General features: G+C 44.9%; 1 protein-coding gene across 7 annotated transcripts in view; it reads left to right on the top strand.

The window, feature by feature from the left end:
* LOC132458718 (ubiquitin-associated protein 2-like) overlaps nucleotides 1-17,491 on the top strand; it is a 76,283-nt gene that overhangs the window by 45,905 nt on the left and 12,887 nt on the right. For all 7 annotated transcript variants that reach the window (XM_060052978.1, XM_060052975.1, XM_060052980.1 and 4 more), the window contains exons 16-17: nucleotides 16,834-17,071; nucleotides 17,307-17,346. In XM_060052978.1, coding sequence (XP_059908961.1) covers nucleotides 16,834-17,071; nucleotides 17,307-17,346 — 278 coding nt within the window. The remainder of the gene's footprint in view (nucleotides 1-16,833; nucleotides 17,072-17,306; nucleotides 17,347-17,491) is intronic.

The raw sequence follows: 17,491 nt of genomic DNA, 5'->3' as shown, positions 1-17,491 counted from the left end.
TTTCTTTTGAATTTTACGTATTTTTATTGTTTGCTTTCTCTCTCTTGAACGTGCAGGCTACAATGTCATTATCGTGGTCTGCACAAAATTGTCATCATGCGTGTATTCTGCTAACTGCACTATAACTACTTAATAGGAATTCATTTCGAGCCTAGGCTATTTCCTAGTTTTTCAGTGATTCAGTGGGCTCGTCTGAACAACCAATCACCGAACTGACCGCTTCTAAACTCGTGCACGAGAATTGACGTAATCCATAGCAACGGCGCGTCACTCTTAGTTCACTCTTTGTGATTTATCCTTAGTAAGAGTAGGTCTCAGCGGCTTTGTGAATAACTTTTAAGAAAAAACTCCTGCGTAGTTAGGAGCACTCCTAGCGGTAAGATAAAATGCTTTGTGAATACGGCCCCTGGGGTCTTTTATATCAAAGGGTCTCAAAGGACGCATACGCATCAACCTGTGGCTCCAGCCCTACAGGAAATGACTCGGCAAGGGATCCATCTCGTTGCACCTCACCCAGCGGCTCGCTTGCAAGATTTTGGCCTGAAGTTCTTCCCAGACCTACACCCTAGCCATCCAACATGCATTTTTGTGAATCAGGCCTCTTTAATAATGACAAAAACTTATGAGAGAAATGCACATTAACATTTTTTTTTTTTTGCCAACAGTCGGTACGTTCTCGGAGTGAGACTGTGTTGTCATTCTCAGGAGGAGGAATGACCTCTCACACATGATAACCTAATGGATTATTTCAAATAACCCTGCCTTGTTAAATGTGTCCGTGCACATCTCTCAGAATGACATTATAGCCTACTAGCCACCAGACATTGATAAAAAGAAAAGTCACGTTGACTACAAAAGCAACTTATTAATTAAAGGTACCCGGAAAGGTAGCCGGAAAAGGGGCGTGACCTCCAACAGTAGAGTAAATATACATAAGACAGAGGTTAGTTTCTAGCCCCATTTTTTGTGGGATGGTGGTGTACATTTGTGGCTTAAGGTGTGTAGAAACGTCTGGCCTGTGGCCAAGTTTTTGAAGTCCGGGGTTAAAAGGTCATTGTTATTTATGAGATAACAAAAAGATAATGTGCATTTCTCTTAAGTTTTTGTCATTATTAAAGAGAGGCCTGATTCTCAAATAGGCATGTTGGATGTAGGCATGTAGGTCTGGGAAGAACTTATGATCCTTATGAACTTATGAGGCCAAAATCTTGCTAGGGAGCCGCTGGGTAAGGTGCAACGAGATGGAGCCCACAAGTTGATGCGTATGCGTCCTTTGAGACCCCCTTTGATATAATAATAATACATTTAATTTAGAGGCGCCTTTCAAGGCACCCAAGTTCACCTTACAGAGCATAAAGTCATCATAAATCGTTTAAAAACAAGACATTGTGAAAAATTAAATAAATAAATAAATAAAACAAAAACAAGACAAAACAAACAAACAATCAAGGCAGTGATCAGTTAGACGTTGTGTGCGAGTTTGAACAGGTGAGTTTTGAGTTGTGACTTGAAGGTTGTAATGGTGTCTGACTGTTTTATGTGTAGGGGGAGGGAGTTCCAGAGCCTGGGTGCTGAACAGCTGAATGACCGGGCACTAGGGATGGGCGTGAGGAATCGATTACTCGAGTACTCCTCGTTGCAAATGAACTCGGTTGGTGGACAGGCAAACTCGAGTTTGCATATACACACACAAAGTTTTCTGAAGTCAATGTATCAATTTTCTGTGCGGCGCCACTAACGCATGCCGTCACGTGGGCACAAAGCAAATTAAATGCATCAAATTTCGGTGTGGCGCGTGCCGTGCCGTGTGCAGGCACGCCAGAATTAAAAAAGTGAAGAGATGGCGGTTAAAGCAAAGCGCAGCGAAGAATTGAAATACTTTAAAGAAAAAGGAGATCATAAGGTGAAATGTAAAATATGCCAAGCGAAATCGAGCTACCAGAGTAGGCCTACTACAAGTTCTATGCGGCAACATATGCCCCTGAAACACAACAGTGAGTTTGGGAAAGCAGACCCGCAGCAACCAAGTGTATCGGCTATTTTCACCGCCGTAAGACGCTTCTGTAATCCCGGCCGTGTAGAGATCGCTGAGTCTTTCCATAGTCCATTTGCTGCCGTTTTATTTGCAGCTTTAAATTATTTGCAATGGTTAGGCTACTTGTTTCGTTTTAGTTTTTTTTAAACCGTTACAGGCCTTGGTTCAACGTGATTTAAATTGTGAGATGCATATTTATTTTTGTAAGGAAAATGTGTTTTGAACGTTTGCAAAAATAAATAATGAATACTCTGATAACTCTGACTGTTTTGATGGAGAATAAGCATTACATGTTTGGTTGGTAATATTGCCGTTCATCATTAGGCCTATTCCTGCTGCAGAATCGTTGCATTCTAAAAATTTATTTGATTAAACGAGTACTCGATTGATCCTCGAGGAATTCCTTCGATCACTCGAGTTTGGAATTTACTACTCGTGCCCATCCCTACCGGGCACCCATTGTAATGAGTCGTGATGTGGGGATACATAGTAGTCCAGCAGAGGTTGAGCGGAGGGAGCGGGAGGGAGTGTATTCTTGGAGGTCGCAGAGGTAACTGGGGGCTAGGTTGTGAAGAGCTTTGTAGGTGAGGGGTAGGGTTTTGTATTGGATGCGGTAGTGTACTGGGAGCCAGTGAAGTTGGATGAGGACAGGGGTGATGTGGTCAGATGATTTGGTGCGGGTGATGATCCGGGCGGCTGAGTTCTGAATGATCTGCAGTGTGGTGATGAGTTTGGTGGGGAGTCCGGTGAGGAGGGCGTTGCAGTAGTCTATGCGTGATGTGACAAATGAGTGAACTAGGATTTCAGTGCTGGATTGGGTCCGTGATGGGCGGAGTCTGGCGATGTTGCGGAGGTGGAAGAATGCAGTCCGGGTGATGTTGTGAATATGGGGTGCGAATGAGAGGGTGTTGTCCAGGATGACGCCGAGGCTCTTGACTTTGGTGGAAGGGTACTGGGAATCCATCGATGTTTATGAGTGGAGCTGGAGTGTGTTGTGATTTGGTGAGGGTGGATTTGGAGCCGATGAGCAGGGCCTCGGTCTTGTTTACATTGAGTTTCAGGAAGTTCCTGCTCAACCAGCTCCGGATCTCTTCCAGGCACGTGATGAGGGAGGTGGGGGGGATGGCAGCGGTGGGTTTGGTGGAGATGTAGACCTGTGTGTCGTCAGCGTAGCAGTGAAAATGGACCCCATGGTGACGGAGGAGTGTGCCCAGCGGGAGGAGGTAAGTGGTGAACAGGAGTGGACCCCAGACTGACCCCTGGGGGACACCCAGTGAGACACCTGAACACCCAGACTTGTGGTTGCTTAGTTGAACAAATTGTTGACGGCCGGTGAGGTAGGATGTAAACCAGGAGAGTGCAGCACCAGTGATCCCAATGCCAGTCAGGCGGTCCAGGAGCAGAGGGTGGGAGATGGTGTCGAATGCTGCGCTGAGATCGAGGAGGATGAGTATGGTGAGTAATCCAGAGTCGGCTGCACGGAGGAGGTCGTTGGTGATTTTGACTAGGGCTGTTTCAGTGCTGTGTTTTGGACGGAAGCCAGATTGGAACGGTTCGTGGAGATTGTTTGTGTCAAGGTGGGACTGTAGTTGTGCGGCAACCACCCTTTCAAGTGTTTTGGAGATGAAAGGGAGATTGGAGATGGGCCGGTAATGGTTAAGGTCAGTTGGGTCAGCACCAGGTTTTTTCAGGATGGGAGTGATGGCAGCCAGCTTGAGAGTGGGGGGTACGGTACCAGTAGTGAGGGAGGAGTTAATTATGTTGGTGATCATGGGGTAGACGGTAGACATGCTTTGACAAGGGAGGTGGGAAGAGGATCGAGCTGACAGGTGGTGGTTTTGGCTTTGCGGATGAGTTCTGAAACGGTCTGTTCTGTTACTGGGGTGAAGTCAGAGAGGGAGCTGATGAGAGGTTGGCCAGAGGTGATCATCCAGGGTGGGTCATCAGAGGGGGTGTGAGATGAGGCCAGTTGTTGGTGAATGGTGTTGATTTTATAGCTGAAGAAGTCCAGGAACGCAGTGCATTAGGTGGTGGAAATGTCTGGAGGGAGGGTTTTAAGAGGCTGAAGTAAGTGGCTGACTGTTGAGAAGAGGACTCTGCTGTTGCCTGTAGCAGTGTTGATGAGGTTGGAGTAGTATGAGGTTTTGGCAGTGGTGAGGGCATTCTTGTAGTGATGGAGGTGGTCCGAATACATTTGGCGGTGCACAGTGAGTTGAGTCTTATTGTAGAGTCGCTCCAGTCGACGACCAGTGGCTTTGAGCTGGCGCAGATGAGGAGTGAACCAGGGAGCAGTGTGGGTAAATGAGACTGAGCGGGTTTTCAGGGGGGCCAGGGTGGTGATGGAAGAGGAGAGGCAGTTATTGTAGTGAGTCACCAGGTCAGTCAGGGAGGAAGCTGGGGGAGGGTTGGGGTAGGAGCTGATCAGGGTGGAGAGGTTTGTGGTGTTATGTTTGATGTTTCTGAAGGAGATGGTCCGTTGTTCCTTGGTTTTGTGTAGTTGGGTATGAATGTCAAAAAGTACAGCTTTGTGGTCGGAGATGGGGAAATCAATGACATCAAGGTTAGTGGGAGTGATGTCAGTGCAGCAGATTAAATCCAGAATGTGACCTTTGTTATGGGTTGGGAGGCTGACATGTTGTGTGATGCCAAGACAGTCCAGAAGTGATGTGAAGTCATTAGCAAAAGTACAGGATGGGTTGTCAATGTGGATGTTGAAATCACCAAGGAGGATAACAGTGGGGGACATTGCACATACAGATGTAAGTAGTGATGAGAATTCATTGAGGAAAACAGCAGAGGGTTTTGGTGGTCTGTAAATGGTGACAATGATAGTGGGTTTGGGGCCTGTGAGTTTTACAGCTAGACATTCAAAGGAGGAGTGATGGCGGACTGTGACAGTGGTGACTTTGATGTTATCACGGTGGAGGAGAGCGAGGCCACCCCCCCTCCCATCAACCCGGGGTTTACAAATCTGGTGGGACAGCCATTTAGATGGGAGAAGTAATTTGGTTGTTGCCAGGTCTCAGTGAGGCAGAGAATGTCCAGGCTCTGGTCAACAATAAAGTAATTTATCAAAAGGGCCTTATTACTGAGGGATCTGGTGTTCAGCAGACAGTTTCAGACAGGTGAGTGGAGTGTAGCAGGTTGCTTTGAGCAGAGGGGACAGTACACTGTGATTGACAGGACTGACCGTACGGGCTGTGCGAGGAGGGGGGCGGGGCCCAGTGGACCAGAAGGAGCGGATGTTTTTGTTGCTGTTGTGAGTGTACTGAAAATTCCTTCCAGAGCCTCGGTGGATGTATTTTGGTCGTTTGAGAATGTCATGGTGGGATGCAAGCTGAGGTGGGGGGGTCCTTGAGAAGATCCGGAGACGTACCATCTCCGTTACCGAGTAACGAAGCGGCAGAGATGCGCTCGTGACGTGAGAGTCAAACATAGCGCAATCCAGAGGAACAGGTTAAAAATCCACAGGTTGTGAAGTCGGCAGCGGCGTAAGCCAGCGGTAGATCCAGGCGATTATGGTGAAGCCACAGAGCCAGCACAGCGGAGGCAGAGGAGTGGAGCTTGCAGGTTGTAGCTACGCTGGAGACGGGGAAGCCAGTTGGACGGCGCCGGGGGTTAGCAGCAGTCTAGCCGGCCAGCAGGTGAACACTGTCGGGTAGCGATGTAGGAGGGAGGTGGCATCCTCCGCGATTGACAGCAATCCGCTGACGCAGGTAAGCGTCCAGGAGAGCTGGCAGGGTGGCAGCGGACCGGTGTGTCACAGTTGGTGTGTCATCCACCAACTGTCAAACAGCCGGCAGCCAGCTAATCAATGGCCCAGCGCTGCAGGCAGGTCCCGGACAGCTGACAGCAGTGGCACGGACAGGTAGCATCCAGCTGGTCACCAGCTGGCTAGCTAGGGACCAGTTTCCAGGGGTAGAGGGGGAGAATTGTAGTCCGATCCGAGGTCCAGAAGGGTTTCAGACAGAAGGGGTTGAAAGTAAGCAAAATAAAACTAATAAAAAATTAAAAGACTAGTAAGATAAAGAAAAAGAAAATCTCGAAAAAATAATGTTCAGAATGATGTTCAGAGCGAGAAGCGGCAACCGGTAAGCAGCAGCGTTCAAAAGGCAACAGCGTCCACCAACTGTCAAACAACTGTACGACTCCCCATATAAAACACGTAAAAATAAAGAAACTGGCGTACTTACAATAGCGAAAAGTGACTATATATAACTAGTAAACTTAGCTAAACTACTAAAGACCAAAAAAACAACAAAATGTTCAATGTATTCGTGAGAAATATTAAAAATACAGAATAAAAACAAGCCATACAGAGCGGCGTTAGACTCGCCAGCGTCCCCGTTAATAGGCTATAGGATATAAAAGAGACCCCAGGTCTATAGCTTACTTGTAAATGTCCTCGACTCAGTCACCTATTGCATCACTTCCTTTAGGGCTTCGGCCTCCTAATTGATCATTGTAGTATAATTGAACGCCCTCTTTCATATATATGACCCAACCACCACTGGGGAGGGGGAGGGGGTGCTTGTGGACAGTACGGGTGTACGCTAGAAATAAATAGGAAGCACACTCAGGAGTAGGGATGGGAATTGATAAGAATTTCACGATTCCGATTCTGCTTATCGATTCGATTCCTTATCGATTCTCTTATCGATTCTCATTGGGTGAGAAAATAAGTACAAATTAGGGCTGTAACGATACGCGTATCGAAACCGAAATCGCGACACTCAAAGCCACAAACCTGTCACGCGGTGTGAGAAGGCAGAAGCGCGATATGCCCTTTCTAACTCTCCGGTCAAATTGTCCGATTGAAATTTGCTAATAATTGTCTAAATAATAGTCTGCCGACAGCGCCCCCTCCTATCGATGCCGTAAGTATGCGACGAGATGCCCTCTCTGTGATGACAGCTCTCCGTGGCTACGGAGGATTGCATTTCTCCACAGCCGTCGAAGTCCTCGTATGCGATATGAACGACATTTCTCCAGGGTGGGCCAAGCGTGAAAAAAATTGCCTATGTGATCCTGTCTCTATTGTTTTGTGTGATTTGACTGGCAGTTTGTCTGCTTGTAGGTCGGAATGAAGCGGCCACCGATTATTGACAGGATGGGTACTTTATTCTACCGGACTCATTCGCTTCTTCACTAGACACGCGCGCTACCGCTCGCTCTCCTCGCTCGTCCACTCACTCGCTGACGTCACTCACGCACGCATACGCACACATACGCACACTGCCAATCTCGCGCACACACATATGCTACTCGTAACACTATGTCTCGTTATTGCGATGTTCATGTTAGACGTTCATGTTTTTCCACATCTATTGAAAGTTAGGCTATTAAACATGTTGCATTCTATATGGCCTGATTATGTCATTATTTAAGCTGCATGGCCTAATAAGAAGCGCTAATAAGGGTAACAGTTGAGGGTTTTTGCCTACCAGCAAAAAGCATCCTCCAACTGCAATCTTTGGTTATTTCTTTATTAATTTAGCTATACTTAATAGTATTCTTTCTGTTCAAATCTGTTCAGTGTTCCAAATTATTTGTTATTAAATGTTACATTAAGTTAATTGGTATATAAGTGTTGAAATAAAATGCTTTTTAAATTTCAAAAAATCGTGTGATGTATCACACGATGGTCAAAAATCGTGATACAAACCGAATCGTGAGTTTGTGTATCGTTACAGCCCTAGTACAAATGTGTTTGTTTGTATTAAATCTCTTTAATATTTGATCAAAAGTGCGTCTAGTATTAGGTATTTGTACATTTTCAAATCAATTGGTGTGGACAAAAAAATATATGTGTGGCTTTTTAAGCCCAAATGCCATCATTATGTGCCATAAAACTAAAAACACAGACTGAAAACAGTCAAGTAAGAGCTTGTGCCATTTGGAATGCTAACAGTGCTCATTTGCAATCAACTTGTAACAAACATTCAACTGAACATTCAACATTCAACTGACATCAACAAAATGAAGTATTGATTAGACAGAGATTTATTAGATGGGCCTACCTAATAAACCGTTGGAACACACAAGACCGGAAACCATAGCAACGCCGGTAAACAAACCCCGAGAAGCCCAATCCCTATGAGAGCTCCCCACGCTACGGCCATCCGGAGGCGCACAGAGCTGTTGGCCGTGATATTATATGTACAATTATATTATATTATATACTATTATATATAGAGCTCCGGGAGTCGTAAACTGCAACAATCACTTTCTCCTCCATGCTGCAGTTCAACCCGGACTGCACTGAGTTTGACAGTAGAACGCTGATTGGCTGTTACGTTACACATGTCAATCAGTTGTCGCGCTGTTGAACGCTGATTGGCTGTCATCACGACAAAAAGCCGGTTTTCTCTCGCGAAAAATTCTCTACGTTCACTTTGTATGGGTTCTTGGAATCGGTTGACTCTGCACCGGTTCTGAACAAGAACTGGTTCTCGATTCCCATCCCTACTCAGGAGGCGGAATGACCTCTTACACATATTCAATTAATTGTTTCAAATAACCCTGCCTCGTTAAATCAATGAGCTTGGTGTTTTGCTTTCAAGAATAGGTTATAGTCTGCGTGTCACTATAAAATCTGTTCATGCGCGTCTCTCAGAGTGACGTAACAAGCTACCAGACGGATAAAAAAAAAGAGCCAAGTTAATTAAAAATTACTTATTAATTACAAGTCTAAACTGCGGAAAATAGAAACATCCAAGGAAACCTTGGAATATCTGTATATTTCCCAACCAGCGGACCCTAGTTTACAACAAAAACAACACAATTGACGGCAGCTCCGTTGCCGCCGTTAACCAACGTGGTTTGGAGCCATGTAATGCCATGTAATGTGTCACGTGACGTTGACGCAGGCCTATTGAAAAGAATAGGCCAAAAAACGTAGGCATGTCACATGTTTAAAGCCGTTATTGTAATTAATTAATTAAATATTAAAATATATATATATATATATATATAAATATACAATTATTTAGTTAGATTATAAGTAGACTATAGCTTTTATTCAATTATCGTTATAACAAGATCTGAATCTGACCATTGACCAGCTTGAATGTAATTCATATTGAGGGTATGGCAATATATCCCTATTCTCGCACACCCATCTTGAATTTAATAGACCATTCTCGTTGCTTCGAGGAAGTTTGGTGGTCTCCGTATATAATAAATAAATAAATAGGCCTATCCTATAAACTATCCAATAGGGAAGATGCTCAGTGTCTATTAGAGCCGTAGTCGGGTTAATACAGGAGTGAATGCACCAGAGCACCTGCTCTGAACGTCAAACATTGCTGGGGATGGCATAACAGTGTGTTGAATTGAACCCCCTCTCAGTTTGCAGACGACGCCGAAGGGTACTTTTCCCGTCAGCGGCCGACACTTAAGTGCCCTTGCCAACAGTCGGTATACGTTCTCGGAGTGAGACTGTCGTCAAAACACACCCTACACACTCAGGACGAGGAATAACCTCTCACACATGTTAACTTAATGAATTATTTCAAATAACCCTGCCTCGTTAAATGTGTATGTGCACATCTCTGAGGGACGTTATAGCCTAGGCCTACTAGCCACCAGACTAATAAAAAAAAAAGAAAGGAGTCACGTTGAATACAAAAGAAACGTATTAATTACAAGTCTAAACTGTGGGAAATAGACCGATATGGGGGACTGCGCAGTGCACGCTCTCGCCCCTCATATCGTTCTATTTCCCACAGTTTAGACTTGTAATTAATACCTTTCTTTTCTATATATAACTAGAGGGTGCGCTGTGCTATCTGCGCTCACCCCTTCTGAAGTCAGTCTTTCTGTTGTTTTTGTCTCAGAAACGCGTTTTGTTGAGCATGTTCGTTTCAGTTTTTGAGGAGGTCTGCTTAAAGGTCCCATGACATGCTATTTTATGTATTCTTTAATATAGGTATTAGTGGGCAACTAACACAGTATTCAAAGACGTTCCCGAAATTCAGCCGTGGTGCAGAGTTGCAGCCACTCCGAGCCAGTCGCACATTGAGCTTCCCCCAAATGCGCTGTTTTGGCGTCTGTAGCTATAATGCAAATGAGGAGGAGCGAGGCGGGTCAAGGAGGAGGGTGGGGGTGTGGCCCTGAGCAGCTTGCAGCCACGGTACCGTGCGCTCTAGTTACAGTGGATGTATCGCAATGGCGAGGCGCACACAGCCTTTAGCCGTGTTCTGTAAATATTCTAGAACACACGGGAGTCCTGGAGCTCTATATCTAAATATTAACATCAAGCCTACATAGATATCTATATCATATAATATATATTATCACGGCCAAAAGCTGTGTGAGCCGATATTATGAATCTCAAATGACCGAGTTGGGTTCTCCGACGTTCCTGGTTCTTTCACGTCCACATCAATGTGAAGTAGACTGAACCGCGACAAGGAGGAGAGAGGGATTGTTGCCGGGCAGCGCTAAGGCACCTCCGCCTCCGGCGGTGGTCCCTCAGCGGGGCTCAAGCGGGAGACATTCGCCGCCAACAATCCCTTTCTCCTCCATGTCGTGGTTCATGTTCTTGAGGGAGTCAAAGCCAAAGTTCCTTCCCCCCAATTCATTCTCAACCTTGGCTGAGATAACCCCCACTACGAGTCTCGTTGTAGAAATACCCGAGACGAGAGTCCGACGTGTTATGCGCCATAACACCAAAAGCAGAACGGTTATCCAAATAACAAGGAAGTTTACAACACTTAGTCCTGGAGCTCTATCTAAATAATATCATATAATACATAGATACAGTGGCGGCTGGTGAATTTTATTATAGGGGGGGCAGAAAGTTTGTGAACCAAACCCCTGTTGGGGGGTCTGGGGCCCTCCTCCCCCCGAAGATTTTTTTGTGTTTTTCATATAAAAACGAAGCATTCTGGTGCATTCTGACAAAATAATAAAGACAAAATAGAACATTTCCTTACAAAGACGAATGGAGCCGGTGAACTAAGTTTTTACTTAATTTATTTGCCTTGTAGAATTCATCAAGATTAAAAGTGCAAATACATCAATAATAATTGGGAATTACCGGTATACACAAGTTAACATTCTCTCTCCGTCTCTATCTGTATGTGTGTTTGTGAGAGTGAGAGAATGTGATTCTAAAAGGGGTGAGTGTTACGGACAATTTATTGTGTTGGTAACTTCACTCAAATCTATCTACAGTCAAGTATGCCTTTAGACAAATACGATAAAATATCAATATAATATGTGCAACCTTTTATGTGTGGTTGTTCAAGACACACTGAAGGCATGCCACCATAGGTTTGCAGAGAACTATATACAATATGCACACTGAAGGCATGATGCCACCATAGGTTTGCAGAGGACTATATACAATATACACACTGAAGGCATGATGCCACCATAGGTTTGCAGAGAACTATATACAATATCCACACTGAAGGCATGATGACGCCATAGGTTTGCAGAGAACTACATACAATATACACACTGAAGGCATGATGCCACCATAGGTTTGCAGAGAACTATATACAATATGCACACTGAAGGCATGATGCCACCATAGGTTTGCAGAGAACTATATACAATATACACACTGAAGGCATGATGCCGTCATAGGTTTGCAGAGAACTATATACAATATACACACTGAAGGCATGATGACGCCATAGGTTTGCAGAGAACTACATACAATATACACACTGAAGGCATGATGCCACCATAGGTGTGCAGAGAACTATATACAATATGCACACTGAAGGCATGATGCTACCAGAGTTTTGCAGAGAACAATATACACACTGAAGGCATGATGCCACCATAGGTGTGCAGAGAAATATATACAATATGCACACTGAAGGCATGATGCCACCATAGGTGTGCAGAGAACTATATACAATATACACTTGAAAGGGGTGGGGTGGTGGTGTGGGGGTGTGAGGGCCGCTGTAAACCAGTGTCCATCCTCACGAGAAGGGGGGGTTGGGGGACAGAGAGCGAGAGAGAGAGACTACATTACTTGTACTGAAACTTTGCTCGTCTCTCTTTCAGTGCAGCAAAGCGGTCAATGACTTTCTCATTGAAATCACGCATGTTGAGGACTAGGTCCCTCTCCATGGAGAGCATGGCCAGTGCATTCAGACGTTCCTGGCCCATTGAATTTCGCAGGAATGTCTTGATTCTTTTCAGGGTTGAGAAACATCTCTCAGCTTCAGCTGTTGTCATAGGAGTAGTTATGAGAATGTTCAACAAACTCAGTCTCAGAGAATGTATCCTGGAGGTTGTAGCTCATGATGACCCTGGTACAGTGCCAGTGCACCACAGCAGGCCTTGAATTCAAGTCGTGGGTGAACATTGCCACTCAACTAAAAGGAACTTCTTTGAGAGACGAAACGGAATTGCGCACATTTGCAGCCATGTTGAAATCAGCAAGTGACTTGATCGAAGATATCCCTTCGCGCTCTTTGCTCAGTTACGTATGACGCAGGCACGTTAGGGCGAGTCCCAAATCCCCATTGAAAATGCATTGAAGGCTCAATTTCCGAAAAAAAAAGTTTAACATTAGAGTCAACGGAGAAGGCTTGGGCGATTTTCCACGTCGATGAATTCGCCCAAAAAGAGGCGGTACCATTGAAACGCGATTTGAATCTGACAATTCTGATTGGACAATGACAGATAATAAGTCTAGAACACTGAAAACTACTTTTGCCGTGATAGAAAAAAAATTAAAATAAATCCTCTTTCTCCCAGTTGGTAGTGCGTCGCCCAAATCGCCCCTATACACCATCCGCCCCTGCATAGATATCTATATCATATAATGCATATCACGGCCAAAAGCTGTGTGTGCCTCCAGAGATATTATGAATCACAAACGACTTTGTCGGGTTCTGCGACGTCTCTGGTTCTTCCACTTTCACATCAACCTGAAGTAGGCTGAACCGCGCGCTGCCGGCTGCCGGGCGATGGTGCCTCGCGGCAACCGGCGGCATGTCGCAGTTCATGAACTTCAGAGAGTCAATGCCAAAGTTCCTTTCCCCCAATTCCTTCTCAACCATGGCTCAGATAACCCCCACTACAGTCTTGTTGTGGAAATACAAGAGACGTCAAAGAACCGACAAGAAACACTTGCGTTACAGTGTGTGTATTCACACACACACATGTGGCGCTCGCACCGTCGTGTCTCATTGGCGGGCCAACGTCTCTGGGTGGGCCAGGCAGAGTAAGGGGAGGAGCTTAGATGCTTTATGACGACATAAATAAAGACATTCCAAATCAGCGCGCTTGAGCCTCCGTTTTTTCAAAGGTGAGCAGAACAGCTAGTGCTCGTTTTACACCAAACGCAAGTTTTAGCCACTGGGGGACCATAGGCAGGCTAGGGGAACTCATATTTATGTTAGAAAACCTCATAAAGTAAGATTTTCATGTCATGGGACCTTTAAAAAATATTGGAAATATTGACATATATATAACTAAAGGGTGCACTGTACACACTCTCTCTTCTGAAAAACACTGCCATTCAAAATGCTTTGGTTTACATTTCGTTCTGTGTAGCACGACGAAAGTCGGACAATCGTGCTGTGGGACACGATTCAATAAACGTTTGTGCGCTTGAGCACGAAATCACGTGATACCGGGTTGGGATTACACATGTTTGTGGATTTAAATGTTAACTTTTCATTCGAAGAAAAATTCCGCAAAGAAGTTTAATAATGTTAGGTTTTGTGAGATCGGTTTGTGAACTACAGCTCGTCGCTTCTCTTGTTGCGAATGGTATGTCACCACCCGCACTTCGAACTCCGGTACAGACATGGCGATCTCTGCTCCACGTCACCGCTTTTTTCCAAGGGGAGGATAAAAGCATCAAAAGAGGTGAAAACCATTATAAGTCGGGTTATGTGGAGAGTTTTAGTTATGCCGATGGGGTAATTGTCGTTCTTGTCCACGCCAGTCGCAGGGAGCGTGATGTCACATACGAGACGGTTAGTCTTTCTCATTGTGTTTTCTCTACAGCCTTTAACTGAACAATTGCACAATAAACGGTCAAACTCTTGACATGTAGAATTATCATTTAAATCCACAAACAACATACGTGTAATCCGGGGCATATAAATACTGGGACCAGAAGATAATTATTTTCTCCATTGAAACCCATTCATGGAGCCCCTTCCGGGCGTGACTTTGCAACTCTATAGACCTCTGAAGAATAAGTCCCGCCTCCGAGGCTCTTGGCTCCATGTTTAAATGTCAATGGAAAATAACATGGGGGTTTTGAATGATCGTCCGTGACAAACTCTGTAGGTGGCGAAGAAGTAAAAGCTGCTCAACTACACTTTTTCCATCTAGATTACACTTGGGTTTTGTATTTTCGTTGCCGTTAAAGTAGTTCACTATTATGAAGAAGCATTATGCTATCGCGGATCTGCACCTACTTAGGACGTCCCGACTCTCCCAGTCAAGGTTGCATAGCAACGGCAATGTTTCATAGTTTGTCTTAACCGAAATGGCACCAGAGCCTGCCTGCTCGTCCATTCACGCATGAAATGACAATCACGTTAGGTTGTGAATGGTTGCGAGCAACTCCAACCTCCCTAACAAGTATGACGTATGAAGTCTGCGCGGATCAGAACTTTCTCCCGGTTAGCATTAATAATAGTTAACTACTTTAACGGCCTAGACAATCCAAAACCCAAGTGGAATCTAGATGGAAAAAGCGCTACCAACGTTGTCTATGCTGACTTGGGGTGCGGGATGTTCAATATCAATAAGGTTGAGTTCATAAGGCTAACATTATCTTTTCTGAGTCAATAATCGTTTTGGGCAGGTGTGTTTGAGCACACATTGGTAAACTTCAGATGTCGCCGACCGTCTTCACTGTGCCAAATATCCCGCTGCTTCGGGTTTTCCTTTGTAGGCTCGTTGAGAGGAGGAGGTGCGAATCAGCTGTCACTGCGTGTGCATGCATCAGTTATACGCGGGTTGATCCAATAAGTGGCAGTGTATACCCGTGCACCATTGGCACGTATGCATGCTTGTCAATGCAATGACTGAAGTTATTGGTTGTAATTTACCTATGTTTATTTTGTTACAATTGTTTTAAGAAAAGACTCAAGACCAAAAATGATGCCATTTAAAATGCATCATGCTCTGAATCATTCACCCTTTCTACAATATCAAACAGAACGGTCAGAGTAACAAACTAGTAAAAGAACGAGAACATTATTTCAAACAACCTGATCTATAGGCATGGTGCTTAGCAAGGAATGTCGCATAGCAGCACCAACGTGAACTTGACACTTGTCGTGGCGTTTGGTTGCCCTATAGATATCTTTGACATCAGTGAAACCATGAACAGCCCACGTTGGCGATTCGCGATTATTTATTAGCAAACAGGGCCAGCAATACAGTTGATTGCTAGTAATGCTACCAGTAATCCATGAGTACCTAGCAAACCATGTAGCACTAACAATACTGACGTTGCCATTACTTTTGGTGACCTCGATTTTTTTTCTTTGGTCACTAACTTAACACTGTAACTCAATGAATGGAATGCTTTGTAATTAAACATGAACAATATCCTGTTTCCAAAATTTCCATTGTACACTTTATTCGCAAATGTTAGAATCTCGTTATCCTTCAGATGATTTCACCTGCTTTGCGTCTCTTAGACTGAACGGCACTGCAGGCAGAGTGGGTTTGTTATCGACAGCGTTGCCAGATTGGGCAGATTTACCGCCCAATGATAATTTTTACATTCTAACGTGGTTAAAAGTAGCCCAATTGGGTGGGTAATCTGCCCAATCTGGCAATACTGCTCACCAGCCAGGGATCCTTCTTATTGGTTCATAGCGCAGCCCGAAAAAAATTTTGCGCGAATCAGACGCCTTAAGGTCACACCCACTCAGAGGAGGACTTTCCTCCTCTCTCCCATTGAAACCCATGTTATTCACCGGCCGCCAGTACTTTTGGGGAAATTAATGTGAGTCAATGGAGGCTGAGGGAGGACCTTCCTCCCTGAAGTAATTGTCAATAGGCGATAGGGGGAGCTAATGTCCCTTTACTCAGGGAAACAAACCTTATGTACTCAAAGGCATTAAAGTAGTCATATTTAAGGGCATTCATTCTTTACAGTAGTCTGGGCAATCTAAATTTATTTTATTCTCAACAATGTTAGGGAGGATCTTCCACCCTCTCCTCAATGGAGAGGGTGTGTGTGTGACCTCATAGGTTCAGGTCTTTTGTAAGACGTGAGTCCATACTAATCTATTTCCTTTGGGGAGAACATCTTAAGATCACATATCTAAGTCTAAAGATTTGTTAGTTAATAACCATACTAACTATGTATGATTAATATCTCTGAATGAACCGTGTTGCAAACATATAAAAAACTTTTTTACACTGCCAAATATGCCCTTTTCCCCGGCACGGTCCGCGTTTACAGAAAAGAATAGGTTGGCGTTATTGCACTTGTAGATAATCGCGTTTTTAGCCTACACTCAGACTCACGCTTGCACGAGTCTCATGAATCCTAAAAAAATAAAAACATTTGTTGTATGCAAAATATTCTATAAAGGTCTTCTCTCCGTGCACAGCCCCGCCTTCTCCAGTGAACCAAGAAAGTAGGCTCCGTGACGACGGGATTTTACCCCCTTCGGTTTTACAGTTTACGGTTTTGGGCGTGCCAAACCGCGACTGAACCGGCTTGGCAGTGTAAAAATGCCTATGGTTGTCTGGGCCTATTCCTGCTGCAGTTGGAAAATAATGGAGGCTGGATGTGCTGTGTGGGCCTTTTATTTGATCAATGTAATTATTTTGTCTTCCAGTGAACCTATTAGCAGCATGTCTACGCTACCGTTGGCCGTGTCTGATCCCAGCTTCCCCTCCCCTTCCCTGGGCTTACCCAGTGCCACTCCCTCCCCCTCCCTGGGTCTGCCCAGTGCCGGGGCTTCCCCCTCAGCTCCCTCTATGGGACGGGTGGACAGCACCGGACCCCGGTCCCTGCCCCCCCATCTTGGCTTCTCCCAAAACAAAGACATGCCCTCAGTGACAGGAGCCCTGACGGTGAGCCATTACTTTGGTTTGATTTGTTTACATATGGTGTCATTTAAAATGTCTGCAGATGGCTGAGGACTTGTATGAAGAAAACCTACTCTATTTCATGTAGGCTATGCCGTCATGGGCTTGTCCTGTGCACACTCGCAAGGGAGCATCTTGGCGTGCTAGACGAAGCCTAGACGGTGTAGCCTGCATTACTAGAACTTGAGTTCTAAGAACATTACTATTGTTTGTCTTCTAGAATGGCTTCAATGGTATGAAGACGCAGAGCGCCCAGGATTGTAAGTATTCAGATTGTCAGCACATTCAAACTCCTTGAATGGCAGCGCTAGTGGATGCTACTTGTCAGAGATGTGGACTCTAGTCACATGACTTGGACTCTAGTCACATGACTTGGACTCGAGTCACATGACTTGGACTCGAGTC

This window comes from Gadus macrocephalus, chromosome 6, assembly GCF_031168955.1.
Source record: "Gadus macrocephalus chromosome 6, ASM3116895v1".
NCBI lineage: Eukaryota > Metazoa > Chordata > Actinopteri > Gadiformes > Gadidae > Gadus > Gadus macrocephalus.
The sequence above is the reverse complement of the archived record's forward strand: the minus strand, read 5'-3'. Positions and strand labels throughout refer to the sequence as shown.